Source organism: Molothrus aeneus, chromosome 3, assembly GCF_037042795.1.
Source record: "Molothrus aeneus isolate 106 chromosome 3, BPBGC_Maene_1.0, whole genome shotgun sequence".
Taxonomy (NCBI): Eukaryota; Metazoa; Chordata; class Aves; order Passeriformes; family Icteridae; genus Molothrus; species Molothrus aeneus.
The window spans coordinates 14400125-14423756 of record NC_089648.1 but is presented as its reverse complement, the minus strand read 5'-3'; the positions used below and the strand labels follow the sequence as shown (position 1 = coordinate 14423756).

The 23632-nt window shown below is 40.2% G+C and overlaps 1 protein-coding gene across 1 annotated transcript; it reads left to right on the top strand.

Annotated features, from left to right (window-relative positions):
* Positions 1–2405: 2405 nt before the first annotated feature.
* Positions 2406–16310, top strand: PLEK (pleckstrin). Its single transcript, XM_066547806.1, has 9 exons — positions 2406–2491; positions 3038–3193; positions 8237–8418; positions 9441–9532; positions 10345–10529; positions 11773–11877; positions 13524–13607; positions 14261–14330; positions 15174–16310. Exons 1-9 carry the CDS (start codon positions 2444–2446, stop codon positions 15311–15313), a joined length of 1062 nt encoding a protein of 353 aa, XP_066403903.1. The 5' UTR covers positions 2406–2443; the 3' UTR covers positions 15314–16310.
* The last annotated feature ends 7322 nt before the right edge of the window (positions 16311–23632 follow it).

The window sequence follows — 23632 nt, the reverse complement described above, 5'->3', positions numbered from 1 at the left end:
AAACCACAGAATGAAAGGGAAGAGAAGGAAACAATTCACCTTTGTAGAAGGATTCTTGGCAGAACAAGGGCATGCTATTCTCCTACAAGAATTGGACAACCCTGACCTGCAGATTACAGAGTTATTTTGAAGACCATGTACTGTCTTTGGAACAAGAGAGACCATGTACCGTCCTTGGAACAAGATAGACCATGTACCGTGCTCAAATAGATACAAGAAAGAAAAATGAGCATTGTGCCAGGACGAGGCCAGATGCCAGGCATGTTGTGGGAACTGCTAATTTAGCACACCTTAGCTAAAATGCTTATAGCATGACAACCAATCAGCAAATAACATGTATGTATGAATGCAGCCACTTAACCAATGAACATTAAGCATTAGTGGTGTGAGACAGTGTATAGAGAAAGATAAATATGCCAAAGTTGCTTAATAAAGTAGAAGGACATGTAGCCCCATTGGTGTGATTGTCATTACTCGGCTGACTCCGTGGGACCCTCTTCACGCCTTCTTAAAGCAAAAAGAATTAGTGACCAAGAAAGACATTATACAGGAGGATTCTACAAGCTCCTCAGTCCATCAAACATCCTTTTAAAACTTCTGGGGAAAGAAGAGAACCTTCACAAAAATATAACTCAGAAATCCCATTAGATCATCTCTGCTCTGGGAATCCAGGGCATCTTCAGTTCATTCCAAGTCCTAGACCTGATGGGCAAATTTTCTATTGTAAATGTTAGACAAGGTTTTTGATCACTTTTTAGTGGTAAATTTTTACTTTTAGTTCCAAGGACCATGAAGTTTTATTAGGTCTGTTTGAGCTTCTGTCTCTAATAATTTTAAAATCTATTTGTTGAATTCAAGTATGCTTCACAGCTAGAGAATACATGGAGTCTTTTATTTGAAAACTGATGGATGATTTTCTTCATCAGCAACTAGTGCCTCTAATAGCAATAAGATCCTTACAACAGTATGACTTACATGAGCAAAGGAACAATGTACTGGGACTGCAGGTTTTAGAAACCCCAAACAATATAGTGATAGATTAAATCATCACAAAAAGGTATGCTTTGGACAGAATGCACCATGACATAACCAGAATGTTTCAGGTTAAAGTGTTTAACCTGAAAAAGATGGTACAGACAGGTGCTCTGCCTGCACAGAGACTGGATGTGTCATTTGAGCAGCAACTCATTAGGAAAGACCTGGAAAAGGAAAATCTCCATTCAGACATTGAGGAAAAACACCCAGCACCCAGCAGCTGGGATAGATACAGATAACCAAGGAAGGAGTGGAGTCCCGTTTGTGAGAATACCACTAAATAGGCATCAGTGAGGAATGTCTAGGAAAGGTCTCTGAAGGCTCTGCTAACCTTCTGGTCCCCTATCACAGACCTTGTCAGACTTCTGAGTAAGACTTCCTTTGGAGTAAAGGCTGAGACAGAGAGTCATATGGAGAACAGGAATTTCTGTCTGTGAAAAAAGTCCCTGTTTAGGAATTTTTAGCTTGGCAGACGTGACAGATGGAGTCACTCTGGGCTCAATCAACACTTATCTGAATGAGGTTAGCTGCAAAAGTGACCTGGAATCTTGTGCTTGAAAGAACACAAGAGGCTGCTTCAAGACACCATGAAGCAGCCTCTTATTGCTTCCCATATACCCCCACTTTTTTCTATATGGGGAAGAGGGATTGTGACTCTGGTATGTATAAAAAACTATGGGTTTGCCTTGTCTTTTCCCAAATAAAGCCAAACAAGCTCTCCAGCAAGTAAAAGATGACTGTAGAAAGCATTTTGTGATCAGTGCTCTATGTAATGCACAGGTCTAATCCATTTGTGCCTATTTGACAGCTGACATCTTTGAGAGGCCTCAGCACCAAAATCCAAATCCTGATTAAGTCTGGTAAACAAATTTCTTATGTCAGCAGAGGGCGCATCCTTGTTAACGAAATGAGGGTCCTCCACCTTCCTGCCAACTTCACATGCTTGCCTTCATGGAGCCAGGTTTGGAAGGCAGGGTGAAGTGAAAGCATTGATGCATTGAAAACCTGTCTCTGAAATCATTTGGCACACGCCAGGCAGCAGCAGCACCATGCCCTGTGTGTTATGGTAGAGCTCATGTATTTGCAGAGCAGGCCCAGTTTCTTGTGACTGAGCAATGAAGTGCTTATTTAACTTCCCAGGACTCTGTCATCAAGGCTGGCTGTATTTGAGATGATGGAGTGTTTTGTCAGGCTGTTGTCTGTGCTGTCAGAGACAGACTATAAATACACACGTACTTCTGCATTTCACTATCTCTCACTTTGTAAGAGGAAATGGGCTTGCGATTAGCATTGAGAGGAACTTGTGAAATGACACAGTTGTACTGTAAAAACACCATCCCACAGACTTTGCTGCCAGAGGAACTCGACAGCCAGCACTGATAGAGCTGAGAGCAGGATTGCCCAAGCCATGGAGCGAGAGCCAATGCGCATAAGGGAGGGCTACTTGGTTAAGAAGGTAAGTGGGGTAGTTTGGGATTGAGTGGAAGAGAAAACTAACTCTGAACAGGTTGGGAAGATGCAGGGAAACATACTGTGGAATCTTGGCAAAGAGGCAACAGGAAATAGCCACAGCCTACTCAGTTGCACTTAATTGGGTTAAACATCAAGGAAGAATAGTGAGATTAAAGAAATCACATCACCTTGCCTCAAGACAGTGTGTGGGGCCACAGGCACATCAATCTTTGGGAAGGTGTTTGCCACTCCACAGCAACCTCTTCTTCGGAGTCTTTTGTAGTACAGCCCATAGGATAAAGCCTTTACTTTTATTTAAATCCACAGTGACCTCCACTGGCAGAGCAACTACAAGGGGAAATAAATGGTGGTCAGAAAAATAACAATATTTAACTGCATAGTCAGATGGGTGAGGCTGTGGCATGTTCTCCTTGAAACACAAACTGTAGTTATTTTAGCATCAATCAGGCACTCCCTGGAAGCTCATATCTTCCTTGGGTATCACATGAAGAGTGTTTTATTGAACATAATTTGTGATTTATTGATGCAGGGCAGCATGTTTAATACCTGGAAGCCAATGTGGGTTGTGCTCTTAGAAGATGGAATTGAATTCTACAAGCGGAAGGCTGATAACAGTCCCAAAGGGATGATCCCACTAAAAGGAAGTACTATTCACAGCCCATGCCAAGATTTTGGCAAAAGAATGGTACGTACTTTTTTTACAAAAAGAATTGACAGTATACTTATACTTCTGGAAGCACTGAAAAGGCAAAAGGGTGATGGTTGCAAATTCCTGGCACTCATCCTAGCGGAGATTCTTACTTGCCTTAGGAGGTCACAAGCAGGCTTGGAATTGTGCACTATTTGAATTCAGGACACTTCAAGAGGAATAATTCAAAAAGCACTTGGGGGTTGGTTGGTTGGTTTTTAGTAAACTTCTGAATCTCTCAGAGAGCAGAACTAAATTTTATTGGTGTGAGGATGTTTTGCATCTGAATGGCAACAACTCCTGTATAAAATGTAAATCTAAGTGCCACAGAAAAATGGTAGTGGGAAAGTATTTTGTGAGCAGGAGAAACATTTATTTTTTGTCAAGGAACAAATTACTTGCTCAGACAGGAAGGAGATAAATGCTGTGACACATATATTTTGTTACAGGGTTACAGGGTTACAGGGTTCCTGAAAAATAGTTGGTAAAACGGGATTTCTCATATGAGCAAAGAAATATATCATTAGTAATTTATCATTTTGTCCACTCAATTTCATCAAATAGGCATGATATCCCCATGAATTCCTCTGACAAAGGGGTGCCCCAGAATCTGGAACATTATTCCACCACAGTTAAAAAAAATTTACCACAGGGATACCTGACTAAAGATAGAAGTCTCTGTGAGAGTATTAGAAAAATGGAAAGCGTGAGACACAGCTGAGTTGGTGAACTTTACTTTTTCATATGAGTAAAGTGAGGATACTTAAACCTGTCCTTAGGTTTGGTAGTAAGTGGAATCAGGATCCCTTGTGTCAGATTTGGACCTGCTGGCTTTGCTTTTTCCTTCTTTTCTTTCTTCAGCATTCTTTCTTTCCTTTTCTTTTTTTTTTTTTTTTTTTGGGGGGGGGCTGTGGTGTTGTTGTATTTTTGTTGTTGTTGTTGCAGAACCCATATTTATATGAAAAAAACCCACCCTGATCCTTACTAAGTCTTTTTAGACTTACATCTGTCAAGAGAAAGGGCCTGTTAACTTCCAAGCTGTCTTTAAGACAGTATAGAAAAAGGATGAGGCAGAGAATAAAGATTGCTGTTAATCCTGTGCTGATTATCTTATTAACAAGCCTCACCACAACACTCCTTACTCTATACATGAGGTATGAAGGGTACTATGCAAGAGTATCACCGACCTAGATTATAATGGTAGAAATTAAGTTTTTCTCACGAAGCATTCTTCTTCAAACAGTTTTGTGTTGGGTTTTGGCTTTTTCCTTTAACTCTCAAAAAGGCACTGCCATCAACATTGTTTCACAGTAGTTGCTTGAAAATGTCAGTAACATATTTACAATAAAGGAAAAATAATTCACCAACATATGTGCATTCAACAAAGCAGGCACAGAGGTCTGAAGTATCTGATGTCTGCTGAAGACAGAGTGAGAGAGATCCTCACCTGCCCAAAGCTATCCTTTGGCATGCACCAGTCTCCAGAAGATGCATTGTATCTTTATGGAAGGGTGACAGTCTCTGAAGATCATTCCTTTGGCTGCACTGGGTTTTCTGTTATGCTTCATTTTACATTGGGTGTTTACATAATGAGCTTTACATAATGTTTCATTTTAGTTCCTGGGGCCTTTTCTGAGGGATAATAAAGACAAAGAAAGACCCAGGGGTTGAGGCATCCAAAATAGCTTTTCATAAATGAGATATGCTGCAGGGTTTGCTGAAGTCAGTGGAAACAATCCAAATTACTTCAGCAGGCATTGGAGCAGATCCTTCATATTGAGGTGGTGAGATTGTTCTGCAAGTCCACAAACCAGTAGCCCCGGAGATGGATTTTCTCTTAAAATTTCAAATAGTCAAAAATTGAACATGTTTATTCATATGAGCAAAGCTATCACCAGGATTGTTCTTACAAGTACTGCCTAATATGATTATACCTAGGTTCCTACATGTATTCCTTGAAAACGTAGTATCTTTATTTTTACATCTTACATTTTACAGCTTTACAGTACTGCTGAATTCAATGTTTCTGCATTCTGCTCTGGCTTCTCACTAGTTACACGTCAAAGCATACGGTTATTCCTCTAATGGGAATTACTCTGGTTCTTAAGTTTATATGGCTAGAAATGAAAGTATATTTTTAGGACAGGAATTCTGTATGGTGAATAGTGGGATAATTCTCATTGGGTCTGTTTTAAGTATAGTGTCATCTGTCTGGGCCCAGTTTGGAACAGGGACTATTGGGCCACAAACAAACTTCCATATTTCTCTGGTTAAGTTTTTAAATCAGCTTGTGTATCTGCACCAGGACTTCATTTGAAAGCTCAGAGCACATCACCAACATGCTTTGTTTACTACATCAATTGCAAATTGCAGGTGCTGAGGGGAAAAGAACCAATCTTGGATTTGTTAAGCACAGGTAAAGGCTGTTCAGAAGGGGCTGCAACTGCATATTTTGAGATTATATTTCAAAATGCATTCACTGCTGTCTGCTGTCCTTGATTTAAAGTTTGATCATTGTTTAATGTAACATAAATTCTGATATTCTTCAGCTTTTTCCATTTCCCCCATGGTTTTCTTGTGAACAGCATTATCCTGTTTGGTTGCTCATAGTAAGATTCATCTCTCCCAATTTAAGTACGTAAAATGTTGGTATTTAGTTTAGTCGAATGGTCTAATTTTCTCAAAAACACAACCCGATATACATCATCAGAGGGAGGCTTGGTCATATCTAGGACTGGAGAATCAACCTCTACCAATTTCAGAGGAAGCCTGGAAGTCCATCTAACTTACTAGCTTAACTTTGTAAATGCTAAAAAGAAATGGCTTTGCCAGTCTTTTCTGTGTGCTGGAAGTGAAAACCCTTCTTGGCATTTCACTCTAGGTTCCTTCTCAGCTCTTTGAAAAGGCTATTTTTTTCCTTTGGTAATAAATTTCATCAATGCTTTGGTATTTCATTCTATTAATCTGGGGTGTTAGCTTGACTGTTGAATATTGGGATTTGGATACATCTGTCTGTTTACTTTTGTCATACATTGTGCATTGATTTTTAGTGTGTAAGTCTTTCCTGCATAACAGAAAAGGTGAGTATTGCTGGAAATATGAACAGTATCAGATAAGAAAAGGCTACTTTTCTATCTGAGATGGACTTTGATGACTTGTTGCTTTATAAGTTTGAAATGTATCTTCCATGAAATTCAGTTGGACTTTGCACAATTTCAGGGTGTCAGATTTTTTCCTATTGGCCATTGTTTGGAAAATGCTTGTGAGGGATGTTCAGAAATGTATCATTTACAAACGTGGGCTTCAGCAGACTCATTCAGAGTGCTGATTTCACTGATGTAAATTTACTGCTCTTTGACAGAGGCCTTTGCTTTCCTTGCAAGTCGTGCTGTTAGCTTGTGGCTTAGCTTGGCATTTTTAGACACCTGCTGAGTCAGAATCTGTGATATTTATTATAATACAACTACAGAACAAATTAGTGTCACTCATGAGGAGCTATATTTTAGAGGAAGTGGAAACCTGAATAATTAGATCCTGATTTTCCATCCAGAAGATCACTGGATGGAAATTAGTTCAAACAGTGTGAACTTTGTTGGATGGTTTTGGGGTTTGTTTTTTTTTTGTTTTGGTTTGGGTTTTCTTCAGCTTATTGTTATTTGTTCTGTTCACAACTACCTCTAGGTGATCTATTCTCATTTTTTGGGAAACACAGTCTTTCCATTGTTGCTAGTGTGTTTGGATAGGTGATCCTAAGGTGTAGCCAAGGGTTGGAGGTATCATCTCCCTACTAAGCCATTAAAGGTTTACTAGGCTGCAAATATACTCAGGTACTCTCTAGTGTATGACCTTTTCTCCCCTTGTGAGACAGTAGCTGAATATGATGTGAGGTATTTTTCCTTCTTCAGACTGCTCACGTGTCTCTAAATATTAAAAAAATTTACATCCATTGTAAGCCTGCAGGGGCTGGGTGCTTCTGATGCCTTAGGGTTTTAATTTTTATCTTTTTCAAATCCAAGTGTATAACTGTAAAACTCCATATAAAGTGTTAGCTATTGCTTCACATTTTGGTCAGACAAAATGATTCTCTAGGCCTGAAGCCCAAAGACACCTCATTGTTCCAGGCCCTGAAAAGTGAGTTGGGGGAAAGAAACTGGGGGTACATGACTTCATTTCCTGAAGCTGTAATTGGAATATTAACTTCTGATATGTAAATGGACCAAACTTATATCTGTCTGAAAAACTCATGACCATTGTCCATCTTGGGTGTAACCCCTCAAAGGCCTCTGACTGTCCAAAGTGTACCTATTGAAGGCCTTTAATAAATACCCACTTTTATTCTCTTAATCTTGTCTAGCCTCTGTTCCAGGTAGCCACTCCAAGGAATCACTTCAGCCTTTCAGCTGTGTTGAACTTCTCAGCAAAAGTTAGAATCAGTAGCTGTACTGGTCCCACATACTGTTGCTATTGGGTCAGAAACAACACAGATAAACAAGTGCCACACTCCATGCATTCACAGAAGACTAAATAATTTTATTAAGAAACCCATTCCTTTTATACTCTAGTTCACTACAGGTGGACCTGATTGGTCCTTTAATTAAAACACCGTCACCATCAGCTAATTAAGAAACCACCCTTTTGGAAAACATATCTCCATAACACATTCCACATATTCACAACACCAGGTGCAGCAAGTTAAGATAAGAATTGCTTATAATTCTTCTCTCGGAGCTTCTTACAGCCTTTCCCAGAACAATGCCTGGGAAAGTTGTCTGTTTCTCTATGTGACTAAAGAGCTGCCTCCACAGAAGACTTTGGATGTGCTGATGTCAGCATCAGTGATGGTGAAGTAACAAAAGGATTCAGTTACATGCAGTGCTTGTTCATGGTTTTCTTCAGAGTTTCTATCATTTTACTGTGTCTCTAAGGCACTTTCTATAGTCCTTAGGCATAGGTAGGCTGTATGCTGTGGCAGCTTAATTGTGCCCAACTAGCTACACAAAAGCAACTTTTAAAAAAAACTCCTGTAATTTATTATTCCAGTTTGTCTTCAAGCTCACTGTGGCCAAGCAGCAGGACCACTTTTTTCAAGCTGCCTACCTGGAGGAGAGAGATGCCTGGGTGCGGGATATCAAGAAAGCAATTCATTGCATAGATGGAGGCCAAAGATTTGCCAGAAAATCCACAAGGAAGTCCATCAGATTGCCTGAAACAATCAATCTGAGGTTTGTTCTCATGGCTCTGCTCTCCCATTTACTTCCATCTGCAGTCAGTGTGTCAGACATGTAACCTTGGCCAGGAAGAACAATGAGCCTGTCTGTCCATGGATTCTCTCACAGCCCCTTCTGCATGACTAAAAACTTCAGTTTGTACCATGTGTCAGAAATGACCTGTCAATCAGAACTGGAAAGATCTTTTTGAATATACTATCATTTAACAAAACATGCTTGTTTATCAAAGATTTTTTGCTGATAAAGAGATTCCTGGGCATAATGGAGTGCAAGAGGATGTGCCAGCCAAAGTGTGACTCTTCCAGGAGAAGCATTTTATACAATAAATCATTTATTACAAAAAATATTTTAGACCTTTTGTTTGCTCTCCATCTTCTCTTCTTCTGATGTTGGCCTAGTTTTTGGATGGTGAGGGGACTGTGGTGCCTGTCAAAGAACATGAAACTGGCAAAGGGAGAAGAAGAGATAAAGGGAAGCAATCTGTTAGTACTTTTCAAAATCAAGGATGACTTGTTTTCTGCCTCAGAGCTGTAAATACCAAGATAAAGATGAGCCTGAAGTGTTCTTATAAGACAGTAAAACTGCACACAGGGTGAAGATCATCTGAGAGCATGCAGGCTTTGGGACAGGGACAGGTTTTCTGCTCAGCCCAGGAGCTTTGGGTGAACACAGAGCACAGCAGTGAACCCTCTTGCTGAGTCTGTGGGGCCCTGTGAAGGTCTCTCAGCAGTGGGTGTTCCTCTCTTCATGCTATAGTCACCACAAGTAGTTGCATTCTCAAAATAGGGAGATGTGGTGAGCCCTTTGTGCACTCTGCCCTCTGCTCCCACAGCTGTGAAGTAATGTAGTGAGACCTCTAGGCTTTTGCAACTTGAATTTTTCAGAAGATGCAAGAGATGAAACTAAGCCATGTTACAGCTCTGCAGAGAGCTGAACATGATGACAATGATATTGTTGTACAAACTGGCAAAACCTTTTTATTTGCTAACAGTTTCTGTGGTTCTTTTTATGCACAGTACTTTGTACCTCTCAATGAAAGATCCTGAAAAGGGAATAAAGGAATTGAAGCTGGAAAAAGATAAAAGAGTGTTTAATCACTGCTTTACAGGTAAGGAGCTCCTGTCCCTCTATTCTATACAATAAAGGGAGCACAGAGTTGAAAAGCTAAAGAGGTGAAACAGCTCTAAGCTCTGTAGAGCACATAGAAGTTTGATTTTTTTCTTGACTAATCCAGGAGATGCTCAAAGGATATATCTTGGAAAAGTGTTCAGTTATGGCCATGGTAAACAAAGGAGAATGATGAAATTTTACTAGTGTCAGAAAGATTAAAGTAATCTTCTGAGCAGATTGTAGTGTGAAACACTTAAATACAGAAGAATTACTCCATTCTGGATTTTTCATCACCAAATGGTGTCCCATTGTAATTCCCGTTTCACTCAAAGTCAAATCTGTATTTGTGCTCAAAAACACATAGATGTAGCACTTGAGGACATTGCTTATGGGGGGACATGCCAGTGTTGGGTTAATGGTTGGACTGATGATCTTGGAGGTATTTTCCAACCTTGGTGATTTCCAACAGCATTATCTTAGTAGCATAGCAGCCTGGATCCAGGCTTGGCTATCCTCCGTACATCCCCAGTCTCTGCCTTTGAGGCTTCCCAGCTCAGCCCTGTGTCCCCTCCCAGCTCTCTTCTCCATCAGGAATGGTGTTTGAGAGTCGTCCCGGCCCCTGCCATCAGCTGGAAAGGCTGTACCTCGTTGGATGGCCAGGAACCTCCCTAGATTAACTCCCCATATTGTTACTAAGAACATTGTTCAGGAGATTGATGAATACATGGAGTAGGCTTGTTTCCTGTGTACTTTTAGGCTTTTTCATGTCTCTCTTGGTTTGTGGCTGATATTTTGTTCCTTTGTAACCAGGCACATGTGTGATTGACTGGCTGGTGTCCAGCAGCTCCATCCGAAATCGCAAAGAAGGTCTCCTGCTTGCCTCTTCCCTCTTGAGTGAAGGCTATCTACAGCCTGCTGGGGACACATCCAAGGCAGCTGCAGAGGGACTGTCAGACACCCCCTTCCTGGATCTCAGTGATGCCTACTATTACTTTGTGAGCATTGATTCTGGTTTTTATTGTCTCACTTACTGATGCTCTGCTTTTCTCATGCTTCTTGTTCGGCTTCTTAAATCCTGGAGGAAAGATTGTACAGAAGTGGAGAAATCTGTCTTAATTGTCTTTTTCCTGTGATGCTCAGAATGAGCCTGCTCACGTTAATAGTTGTAACCAGGATAGATTTTTTTTTTTTCTGGCACCTTCTAAGTGTGAATTGAGTGCTGAGACTAAGTGTGGGAAATGAATTTTTAGAGAATTCTCAAAGTGTGATAGAAGGCTCCCATAGTATGCATCTTTAGGCTGGGTTCTTTTTAACTTAGACTTTGTTCCTGGTAATTGTACTGGTGACCAGAATTTAACCATCTGTTTCCCTGTTGATTCAGTGGAAGAGAAGAGAGTAAATCATTCTCACAGGGCCTCAAAGAGTGGCAGAAGCTACAAATCCATTTTTGTGCAGAGCCATCAAGTCTGACTCAGCGTGAGTGTGCACACACACAGCTTGCCCGTGAGCAAAGAAGTAAAAGTTTTTAATATCCCCCAGTAACCTGTCCTGGGTGTCATACCCAGCCTTCTCCATTTATTACTTCATATTGTGTGGCCTGATTTGGAGAACTTGAAATATCCCAGTCAAATACTGTTTGAAAGATATTTGGCTTATGGACTTATGCTAACAAAAAAGTATGCCTTCTATAAAGTGGAAAAAGTAAATTGGTATTACAATTCTGTTTATATTTACCACATGGAATCACTTCACTTCAGCAGAATGACTCTCCCACTACTCATTTGTTTTCCTAAATATGTTTGTGCTAGGGAGACTTTACCTGTTAGCAGAGACACTCCTGGTAAAGGCAGCCTTGTGGCCTCCTGGGTGCTTCTTGTAGCAGCCCATGTGTGACCTGCTTGCTTTTGGATTATTTTTAGATTGATTCAATGCCAGTGTGGTGTGAGGAGGCCATAGAAAGTCAATGTCTTGATTTGGTATCTTAGAAGTGTGGTTCCACCTCACACTGAAATGTGCCCATGGTGATTTGGAGAGCTCCTCAACTTCACTGGGAGGCTCTTCCAGTAAAAGGTTCGAGTATTTAACAATAACCATAACAACAACAACAACAATAATAATATCTTCTTTGGGGTGGCAAAAAACAGCACGGAGGGAAGCAAAAAGATGCCAGCTTGGTACAAGTACATAAGCATGCAGCAGCTGTGTAACTTCTGTAACATTTCTCTTGTGGTCTTGCAGCCAGACAGTGGATTTTTCTGTGAGGGATATTCCAGTGATGATGACGTGGTCCTAAAAGAAGAATTCAGAGGCACAATTGTCAAACAAGGATGTTTGCTGAAACAGGTCAGTGCTGCCTGTCACTAGGATGATGTTCCATGGGTGCAAGATTACTCTTTTACACTTAAAAGCTTTAGATAAGAGCGAAACTACCCTATGGCATCTCCACCCTTGGCAGGTTTCTTCTCTGTCTCTCCTGCCTTTGCACAAGGAACACTTGCTGCAGCACAGCAGCAGGACTCTGGACAAATATTGCAAGGTTAATTGCTCTTACCACAAAAGAAAACAGTTGATAGCTCTAATTAGGAAAGAGTCCTACAGAAGATGTGACAAGTCATTGGTACAATGCAAAACTGAACTCAGGTAAAAAAGCTGTCACTCTGTGTCCCTCTGGACACAAAACTGGATTCAGTTGCCAGTTTTCATGGACTTTTTCAGCATGCTTGAGCAAAGGAGTTGTTTCGGTCACTAATATTTGACGTGTAAGACAGAAGATAACGGAATACCTTCATTTCCAGCAAAACTTTAAGCAATACAGTGAATGTCATGTTTCCAAGGCCATTGCAAGCAGATATCAGTGAACTGAAGGCAAAATCAGGATTCTTCAATGAATAAAATGGATCAGGTGGGAGGGACCTGCAACAATCCTCTGGTCCAACCACCTGACTGCTTCAGGGTTGACCAAGGGTTAAAGCACATTGTTAAGGGTTTTGTTGTCCAAAAGCTTCTTACACATTGACAGACATGGTGAATTGATCAACACTCTAGGTAGCCTGTTGCAGTATTTGACCACCCTCTCTCTAAAGAAATGCTTCCTAATATTGAGTCTGAACCTGCACTGTTAAAATAGTCTTTGAGGGCCTAAGAACTTTTTGGTGGTGCTAACAAGTATTTCTCTTGTTTAATCAGTTTACTCAATGGAAGAAATTAGACTCACGCCTTACTGCTCTTTTACTCTGTCACGTTCTTACCAACCTAGTTAGTAAGAGCTTCCATGCAAACAGGAGGTAATTGAGAAACTTGTATTTTGAAATGCCAGAGGAAGTGATTCATGACAATCTTCCACCAGTGTTAGTCTGCACTTGGTCAACCTCAGTGAGTTGTGGGTCATTGCTTGGGAGGGTCACTGCTTCTGCTGAAAATGCTTCCATACCCATCCTTTTCAGTCATGAAAATGGGCCATGAGGCACTTATGTCCATATGTCTACCTGAGCTTCTCAGCCATGAGCCCTCCAGGGTGTTTAAGCCAGATAAGCATTTTTTTTGTTGTTATCTTTGCAGGGACAGAAAGACTTTCAGCTCATCCATGCCAATAATTCAAGGTACCTTCCTGCCAGGCACTTTGCAGCCATGTCTCTAGCAAGTAGTTATTAAACCCAGTTCTTACAGAACTCATGTGCATGTCATAACTACCAGACTGTGTGATATGTTTAGAGGAATCTCCCACGTTGAAGCTCCTCTGTTTTGCACAAAAAAAAAAAAAAAGAAAAAAAAAGAAGAGAGAGAGAGAGATAAAGCAGTTTGATAGGCCAGTTCTTGTGCAAAAGATTGGAATGTAGAAAAGGCAGATTTAATTCCTACTCCAGTGAGTATTTCCTGTCCAGAATATTCAGGTTTTTTCCCTTTTGTGTTTGCCTGTCCTCTCACACGTGGGTAAGATTTGCATGCAGGCCAAGCAGCTCTGTGACACTCCTGGTTTTGAATTTTCCTAGGGACATCGGAGGAAGAACTGGAAAGTGAGAAAGTTCATTTTAAGAGATGATCCTGCATATCTTCACTATTATGATCCTGCTGGAGTAAGAGAGATTCGGTTTATTTCCCTGTTTGTTTTGAATCCAGTGCCCTGTAGAAGTACTTGAAAGTAGTATTTGCATGAGAATGTGACAGGGAAGATCAGGCAGGACAGTGGGACTGTTCTTCCATGGCCTAGCCATCCTCTGGAAAAGGAGAGTGAAGGATAGTTTCTGGGGCTGTAAAGTCAGGGTGGCAAGTGCCACCCAGACCTGGGAATAAGGAACACTAGTCTGTATTTCACCTCTTATTTGTGATTAATTGGAATTAATGTGTACTCTCACTTGATCAAAACAAATTAGGTCCTAAGTGCAAATGAACACAATGCAGTAATTTTGCAGTTTATATTTGAAGTATTTGCCATGCTAGGCTGAGACATGGCATCCTATTTCTTGTGTATTTCTAATGGGCCCATTCCCATACTACATACTCTGCAGATCCTGAATTCTAAATCACAAGAGATTCCCTATTTATTTAGGGTATTTAACCACACCCCTAACCCTCCATGTTGACACCAACTGAAAATTTTCTGTTCTCTCAGGTGAGACATACTAAGTAATCAAATGGTTTTGTCTCCATTCTGGAAACGTAGCCATATGTTAACATGCTACTGGCTTCAGAAGTGTTGCATTTCATTTTGATTTCATGTCCTCCCCAGGGAGAAGAACCACTGGGAGCAATTCACTTGAGGGGCTGCGTGGTGACAGCAGTGGAAGATATGCCAGACAGTAAGGAACCATATTGAATGAGCTCTCTAATACATTTTTGGTACAAACCCCTCCTTTCAATCTGCCTAAAATCACAAGTGTTTTTTATTCCAAAGCAATCTATGTACAATAATTCAGTAATTCTAATAACTGATCTCTCTCTTTCTGTCTGAATTACTGGGGAAGGGCACTGTGGTAAAAGTAGCAATAGGGAATCTTGTATATTGTCAGCACTTTGGGGAAGGCTGATCAAAAGGATGACACACACCCTGTGTTAGGAGAACTGGCCTTTAGGCAAAGTAAACTGAGTTTGATCTCTTTAGTTAATGAATTTGGGATGGAAGCTTCATGTTAGAAATTGTTATGCCAAAAAATTGTTACTGTCCATCTTCTCTTCCTTCCCAAAGCTAGAAGTTGTGGGAACAGAAAAGGTGTTGCTGCAAGGACCAAGAAACATTAATTTCATGCATTCTCCTCTCTCCACATGAGAGGCTGGCTATCATATCCAGCAAGAGAGTTTGTTGGCATCTCAGAAAAGAAACAGATATGACAAACTCAAACATCTTATTTTTGTAGCTGGCAAGGCATGGGATGGTTTGGGGAATAGGATCTGTCTGCAGGATTGCAGATCCATTCATGATTTGAGACCAACAAACCTGTGACTCCTGAAAGTGAAATGTGCAGAATTCATGAGTGGTTTTGCTGAGAGAGAGAGACTCATGTCTTGGACCCAATGTTTGTGAAGGCCTGATCAGGCTCAGCTGTAAAAAAAAAGGAGATCCCCTTACAGTGTGTAAAGGAGGAAATATTCAAAGTACAAGACTTTTTTCTCTCATACCTGACTTTCTTATTTTTTCCCTGTAGCCAAGAAGTATGATGCTGACAACATCCTCTTTGAAATCATCACAGCAAATGAAATCCACTATTACTTGCAAGCAGCCTCATCCACAGAGCGTACAGAATGGATCAAAGCAATCCAGTCAGTTTCTAGGACTGGTAAATGAGGACGATCTTCCAACAAGACAGACAAATTAAATTAGTTACTCAAAGCAAAATTTAGCATTTCCCTAAGAGAAAGCAGTATCATCCCAAAGGGCTTGTAACTTGGAGTTGAGGACTGGGTAGACGTTTCAATTTTATAGTGGGAACTAACAAACTAACATTTTTTCCACTTGTGTTATGGTAATATTTTACTAAATTATAACATAGCATATGCCATATTAGTGTGTTGCTTAGAGTAATCAGTTGACCTTGACAAGGTTGTACCTGTTACCACAGCTGATTCTGCGAATCTCACCATTAACAGGGAACACAGTCATGTCACTGACAGAGAGTGCTTCAATTAATCACTCTCTTCAGCCCGTGATGTGTTTCAGGATTTTCATTGTCTTCTCCAGACAAGTTTTACACTTTCTTCTTGACCAGATCTTGTTGCTGCTTGTTCACTTATACAAATAATGCCATAGATATAAGGAAAAGAAGTCAACTCATTTGGAAACCTGATCCACTCCTTTCCAATCTGTAAGCATTAAGGGAGGGAAGAATGTATAGCTATGGAAACACCATAGTATAACTCCATGGAGTTATATGCTATGGAACCAAGTATAACTCCATGACAACAATATGAGGAAAAGTCTCTTCCCACAGTATTTCAAACACAAAGGAATCTCACTCCAAACTCCATATCACCCAATTTTAAACATTGCCAAACTTCTCCACAAGAATCTGCCCCGGGACCATTGTTTCCTTTTATTTAGGTCTACAAAGCAGATGCTGGGTTGTTAGGTACAGCACTCTATTTGAATTAAGAATCTTGCAGGAAAAGGGCAAGGATGCATGGGTTGGTTATTTGAACTATTGATTGAAGTGGTTTCAATTAGGTTTTCCTTTTTTAACCTCCAGCAACATACTCAGTCCTTGATTCTGTGCCTTAGCAATATAAGAGAAACCTTGTGCTTGTAACTCAAATAAATATTTTTATTTGATAATCAGTTCACCTGATTAATCCTTGCATTTTTGTCTGACTGTATATCAAACAAATTTCTAAGTCTTAAAATCTAAGGAGGAGTTGAAAATCAAGTTAATGTCAGACGGTGCATGTAGTCTGTTCCTGGTACAGACTGAAGTTTGAGTGAAGGAGACTTCAAAATCTTTAAAACTCTGTTCATAGATCTAATAAGGTACCTTATACTTAAGAATTCTTATTGGGATCTCTTCCATATAAAAATAAATGCAGAGCTAAAGCTTCTCTCCAGTTGTGCTTAATTGTACCTGTAGCTGAGCTAATGAGCCTGAAGCCCTCTTGCCTTGCATTTCTTATCCCAAAGAAAACACAATCTTGCAGGAGCAGCAGGCTGAGACACTGCATCATCATGTCCACTTCAGCTGGCCAGCAGAAATCAGTTTCTGGCAGGCATTTCCTGTCTCTCATGCAAGCTATCGGGATCGTTGAAGTCTGATGTGTCATTCTGAGGAAGGAAGACTCATGGTAAAAAGACCCACTTTTTGCTCAGCCTGCTTTCTTGATAATTGCTGCTTGTTGCTGCTTATTTTGCTTTCAGAGCTCACTAACCCAAAAATACCCAAGGGCACAGGAAAAGAGACAAAAACACGCCACACAACCACATCACAGAAACTTGTCCAGCTTACCAAAGGAGAGACGTGACTGCCAAAATTTAATAAAACTAAAATGTTTTACCAGTCCATGACCTTATCATTTTAACTTGTGCTCAGTCCAAGGTATGGCTGTCCACCTATAAATGGTGTTTTCTTAGGCAGAGAATGATAGTCAGTGTATTTATGGGAGAGCTCTTATTTGTACCATCCTGTATTGATGGGGTCTGTGATCTCATAGCTGGTGCTTCAGAAGACACAGTTCAATGGTTTGTAGGTGCCTCTGCTTCTTGGCAGCAGTGAGATCTTGTCCAAGGGAATTTAGAACTAAAAAGCAGCTACATGTCTATCAGAGATGAGAAGGCCAGCTCAGTAACTCAGAAGGCATGGAAGAGGCACAGATCATAATTACCGGCACAAAGAAGAGAGAGACAGCTTTGTGCAAGGAACTACCAAACAAAAAGGAGGAAACAGAAGAGCAGACCTACGTGTGTCATGCTTCCTCTAACTTTCACCCTCTAACTATTTAAATCACACTTCTACCACACCCTCAGCAATTACTACATTAACATTGGTTTATTTTTTACTATAAGAAAGACCTAGTCTAAAGGACAACAAAATAAAGAACCCATTGTAGATAAGGATTGTATTTATTATCTTCAGTCTGAAAGACTTGTATAATATAATCTTATATAAATATCCTCTTAAGTTCATATTTGTCTTGCCACAACCTGCACTGAGCAATTTTCTCTCCCCTGGAACACTGCCTACGTGCTTACTACAGTCAGAGTCAGATTTTTGGTAATGTTGCCTAACCATGCACTCATAAAAACACCCACACAGACACAGCGCTCCTACTTCCATTTTAAAATGAAGTTTAAAAGAAAATGGTATGAAGCAAACCACAAACACAGATGCTGAAAAAATAATAACCTCAGCCCAACAAGCTTTTAGTTTGAGTCAGTGTTAGTACTTCTTATAATCCAACAGACAACACATATGGATGTAGTTTGGACTCAGTATGTCTCCAGCATTTTTTTCAAAGAGCTGTTTACTTTCTCTGCCCCACAGCTTTCTTCTGAAGGGTAAGGTGATATAATTTGTTGATAAGTGTAGTTTTTTTTGGTGCTTTTTTTGCAGTGTGCTGTCTTTGCTTTTTATTTGAAAGAACAGTTAACAGAAAGTGTGAAATGTCTACTGAAAAGGTGTTTTAGTAATAGAACAGTTTACTTAGTAATATTTAATCAAAGTTGTTTCATAAAGACAAAAAACTCATTAAGACCTCTGAGGTATCTAACTTTTACTGTCAAACCTCTCTTTTAGAAAAGTTTTTATTTTTATTTCTTCTCGCAATATTACCTATGACTCTTCAATGTAGTAGTACCTCTTCTGTCTTTGGCTTAGAGTTCACTTTACTACAAACATTAAACACCTATTTTTCCCCCCTAATTTGTTCTCAAATATTTGAGAAGTTATTTTAAGTTCAAACTACTTGCTTCACAGGGCTCTTGATAAGTGCTTTTCTCTTTTTGAAGTGTTTCTCCATTTGTTCTGAGTTCAAGCTTGGGCAACACTGAAATCCAGAAAAAATTTCCCTAAATAATCTTTTTGGTGGGGGCCAGAAACATTTAAGTAGGGTGGGACTTTTTGGGAGGAGGGCAGTGGGGTGGGAATGGGTTGGGTTTTTCAGTTGTTCTTTTTCAGTTTGTACCTTTTAAAACTGTAGGAGACTGTAGGAGGAACTTGAAAAAGGAAATGAGTAGATAAGAGTCCTCTGCAGGTTGTTGGTATTTCTGTGGATGCCTTCAGTTTGTGTTTTGAAAAGTGTAAGTAATTTTTTTTGTGAGCGGTGATCTTCTTGGTGATGTATAGAGATTTTTCTATGCTCAAAGTGAACTCTGACTGAAAACAAAGTTCTTCTTTTGCTGTTACTCATCAGACTTCTTGAAATAGGACTTCTTTTTTTTGCTTCAAAATAAGCTTGGGAGGAGGGCTTTGATTAGAACATAGCACTTCCTGCTTTGCATTTAGAACGAAAACTGCGGCTTTCCACACTTTGTTTCTGGTTCTTGTAGATTGCTTAATCTTTTTTTCCTTCCAGTGCAGTAAAAGGGAGACTTAGACTGTAAGAAAAGTGAATAAAATGCTGCTTTTCATGCTTCATTGGCCATGTTAAATTTTTTGGGCTTCATTAAACCTCTTTGCTTTCCTGCATGGACTCTGCCTTTGTTTTAAGATGACAATGTCTTTCCCTCCTTTTCTTCAACTCATTAAAAGATGACTGAGCAGGCGGGAGGAAAATAATCAAAAGGAAATAAAATAATAAATAAAATAAAACTAATGGAACTTTGCTTCTAGCACTTGAAAGGGAGAGACATGATGTTAGTGTTGTTTAAAATTTGCCTTCAGTACGTTTTTCACCACAATTTTGAATATTAATAAACGGGATCAAGGGAGAGGAAAAAGACCTGGGGATTGACTAGTTCAATTAAAAAATCCCAAACAACTAGACATCCTAATCTTCCTACATTCTCAAACTCTGATATAAAAAGGACATTGAGAACTCTCAGAGTATTGCCATTAGCCTCTCTCTCTATCAAATATACTAGAACAGCCTATTGCAGACTAATAGAGTATCAATTATGTAAATCAGTGTATGATCATGTATAAATCATAATCATAAATCAGTGTATGTCTTTTCATGTACCTGCTTCCATATCGTAAGGAAAAGTCTGAAAATCCTTTCTTAATCTCCGAAGTATATCAAAAGAAAATCAAGAAACCATCTCTTTTGTCCTCTATTGCTTCTGCTATATGTGTATGTAGGTATCTTGCTTTTGAAAGCTTAAGTTGCTGTGTTTCCCAAGTACATGATGGTTATAGTACAGTAACAAAATGATTGCACATGTGTGAGACATTTTTGAATTAATAGGAAGAGTTATTTAGATCAGGCTTTTAACACTCTTATGTAGCTTTTTGCTACAAGGAAGTCTTTAATGATTCTGGTGTACAAGTGATAAAATAAGATTGGCTTGTTGGTTTGGGTTTTTCTCAATTAATATTTTTTACTTAAGGAAACAGTTTATTTCCCAAGTTACATCTTCATTTTTCCCTTTCTTCTCTTCTGCCCTCCCCCATATCCTTCTTCTTATAGGTATTTTGACTTAGACATGCTAAAAGGTAGCTTGTGTTTCTGCTTTTAGGCATCATAGAGTGGATCTTGGATGAGAAAACATAAATGCCTAGTGTCATTTCAGAATTGCTTCAACATAACATGTGTTCTTTAATCACCCCCTTAAAACAGTAAAAACTTCCTCTCTTCTCCTCATACTTGTGGGCTGTACATACACATGTAACTCCTTTATGAGTATTGGGTCCCTGTTTGAGCAGGTCCCTGGTGTTGTTATCTCTAAGTACACACGTTGATGAGCTGCATGTTAAAATTACTTTAAAGAGAAGTGTAATTTAGTGAAACAAACTGTCTAGAGACCTGTGGTGTTCAAAAATAAAGGTGCATTAGAAAAGCCAATTTATTCTGGTCAGCCATAGTGGGTGACTTTTGGCACGTTTTTGTCATTGGCTATGCTGTTAAATGTCTATATAGCGTACCTGGTGAAACCTAGGTGTTAGGATATCCCACATATATTTGTTCAGTAGCAATGTGTTCTTTAGCAATGGGATGGAAAAGTAGTGGAAACTATTGAAAATATTCCTTCAATGGAACAGACAAGTAAAGCTCTTATGGGGTATTGTAATATTTCATTTATTAGTTGCTAGATACTGCTGCTGCAAAAAAACCACTTTGTCTTTCTCGACTTTTCCTTTTCCCCATACAGGATTAAAGGCTTAAGGTGGCTGGTTTGTTTGACTGAAGTTTTCTCTCTGCTCCCAGCTTGCTCAACCTACACCTTCAGTTCAAGTCTTCAAGCTGAATCTTCCAATAGGTAGCTGAGAGCATCTTTTGGTTTTGGCATTCTGAGACCATGGAAATGTTTAAAAACAATATTTGGTGCTATGAGTGATACATTACCTCATGGCCACTGGTGTCCTGTGGCATCTGGAGAAGCCTTTGTGCATAGCTCTGGTATCTCAGCAACAAAACAGCTCATGCAGTCAGCACCCCTGGATTGACAAAAAGCAACTCCTTTGCCCCTTAAGGTTTTTAAAGTTTTTAAAAATGCAGCTTTAACAACATTTTTTAAATGTGAGCTGGGGGAGACTGCAGCAAACTGTGCCAGTACATAGAGTTATCCTCTTAGGTTTCATCTTGGTAGGTTATCCAGGATCTCTGAGTCTGCAGTCCATCACCTCACTCCTTCCCTTTCAACCCACGGTTGTAGCTTGGGTTTTTTGGTTTACCAGAATAGCAGAAGTGGGTCTAGCCCTTCATACTGAGGTCTCAACCCCTCCCGGTCCCCTACACTCAATTCTTAGCATTGTGCTGATCAGAAGCTGCTGCTGACTTAAGGTGTTAAATGCAGCAGGTTATTTCTTCTGTGGTTTTGGAGATGGACTTTTCTAAACAAGCAATATGGTGAAAAACAGCTGTCAAGTGTCAATGTGCTCTTGGGAGCCCAATATACCTCATCTCAAGTTCATTTGGAGGGAAAATAAAAAAATAACACCGCCACCACCTAAGCCCTCCTAGCTGTATCCTGTCAGCTCTGGTGGACTGAAACAATTGATCCCAGTCCTGAACTCAACTGTTCTGCCTTCAGTTGGGATAACTTTGTCACTGGGTACCTTCCAAAGATGATCAGGATAAAGACATGACTATCTGCACGTGTCTGCCTATTGGCAGAAACACTTGACAAAATTAGCCTTGAAATTTCAGTGGTCTGATTAAAAGTCTGTGGTGATTAAATATCTCATGCATACTTTTTCATTTAGTCAGTTAATGGTGATGGCCCAAAGCCACATCCTGCACCATGATGAAATAAAGCCACGCTGTCAGCTAGTCATTTCAAAAATGGAGCACTGCAACAATGAGTAGTTGCAAAGAAGGTTCTAACGCCAACAGGTGTTATTAAAAACACCACAGGTGGTTTTGGAGATGCAGAAATGAAAAGTTGACCTGGGGGGCCCTACAGTTGAGCTTCAGTGCTGGTCTTTTTGATATCTAGCTGTGCAGCACCTCAGAGGGTTTCATGCAGGAGAGAAGACTTTTTTCCTCACAGAAGCCTGGCTGGTTTAAGGCCTTGTTGCGTAGTTGAGTTGTGTGGGCAGAAAACATGTGCAAGCAGCTCTGCACACAAAAACTTCACGTGCTTTCTCCAAAGGGCTCTGTATCCAGGGAAAACCAGGTGGGTAGGATGATGAATTGCAGGAAGGCCAGCCTTGTGAAGGCTGACCTAGAACAGAGACTAGATGGAGCTAAAGAATAAAGTACGTATTTATTAGAAGGCCTCAATGGATACACCTTGGGCAGCACAAGAGCCCAGCCAGGGCTACACCCAAGATGAACTCAAAATGGTCACAAAATGGATGACCAGTCAGGGGGTCTCACACTTTTATAGCTCTGGTCCTTAGCATATTGGAGCTAATTGTCCAATTATAGCTTTAGGTTATGAAGTCCCATCCTTATTTTTCTCTCTTCAGTCCACTGTTGTTTATGCTTTTGGGCCTGAAATTTGGATCATGTGTCCTTGGTCTTCATCTGGAGAAGGAATTGTTTTGTCTACCTACTCTGTGAAGACAGCCTACTATCCCCTAATATGAAGCTCAGAAGTACACTCTAAAGCAGTATAGAATTGGAAAAATATAAAAGCTAAAACCTGAGGCATCACAGGTGGCTAATGGAAAGCCTAGGTGATGGACACCTTCGGCACCTTTCTGCAGCTGACACCTTCCAAGTGTCAGAGGCATAAAAATGGCATGACAATGGAAGGTCAGTGGGGTTTGCAAAAGTAGAACTTTGCACTTCAGCAAAAACGTGTGGGTAAGAGGCAAGCACTGGAGCAGAAAAAGGTCTTCACCAGCCAAGGTGTGAGGGCAGCTAATGTGTGCCCCAGGTGGTGTGGGCTTTACATGTGTGGTTTTAGCTGCTGAGCATGCTCTCTGGGGAAGGACACCCACATACGAATGCTAATTTAGGCATTGGTACAATCTTCCTATTTCTGGCATTTCAGTGGCTTCTGTTGGCAGACAGAAGGGGCAAGAGATGAGCCCAAACCAGATGGTGCAAGGAGTGCACGACTGGATGCTGCTGGGATGTCCTTAAAGGGAAAGGAACACATCCATCCTGCAGCAGAGATGGGAGGCTGAGTAGATGGTGCAGGGGCAGAGACGAGTAGAATAGATGACCAGAACTGATGTAATGAAATCTCCAGGCCGAATTAAAACCCTTAAAGGAAGGAGTCAGAGTAGGTAGAGGAAGAAGACTTTGTTTTTATGTGGATTTGTACTTAAATGTATTTTTTCTCACTAATAGATTTTTCACAAGAAATATACACCACTGTTACTCTAGCTTTAGAGATGCAGGCCTTGTGTATTGCATAGCTGCATGTTTAATTCCTTGTTTTTAAAGAGGCACAGCTATCTGATCTGAATAGAGGCAGAGACACAACAGATACTGGGGATTCTTAATGCTCATTCGAGAGTGGGGAAAAGCTACAGCCAAGTGCACAGTGAAGTAACTGTTTTAGGATTCATACCTGAATATTATTCTATTTACAAACTGTATCCTGAGACAAATACATGAGAACTTACAG

Coding starts and splice junctions, on each gene's coding strand:
- PLEK (XM_066547806.1), top strand. CDS start 2,444: ATGGAGCGAGAGCCAATGCGCATAAGGGAGGGCTACTTGGTTAAGAAG. Junction 2,492..3,037: donor AGGGCTACTTGGTTAAGAAG/GTAAGTGGGGTA, acceptor TTATTGATGCAG/GGCAGCATGTTTAATACCTG. Junction 8,419..9,440: donor CCTGAAACAATCAATCTGAG/GTTTGTTCTCAT, acceptor TTTTATGCACAG/TACTTTGTACCTCTCAATGA.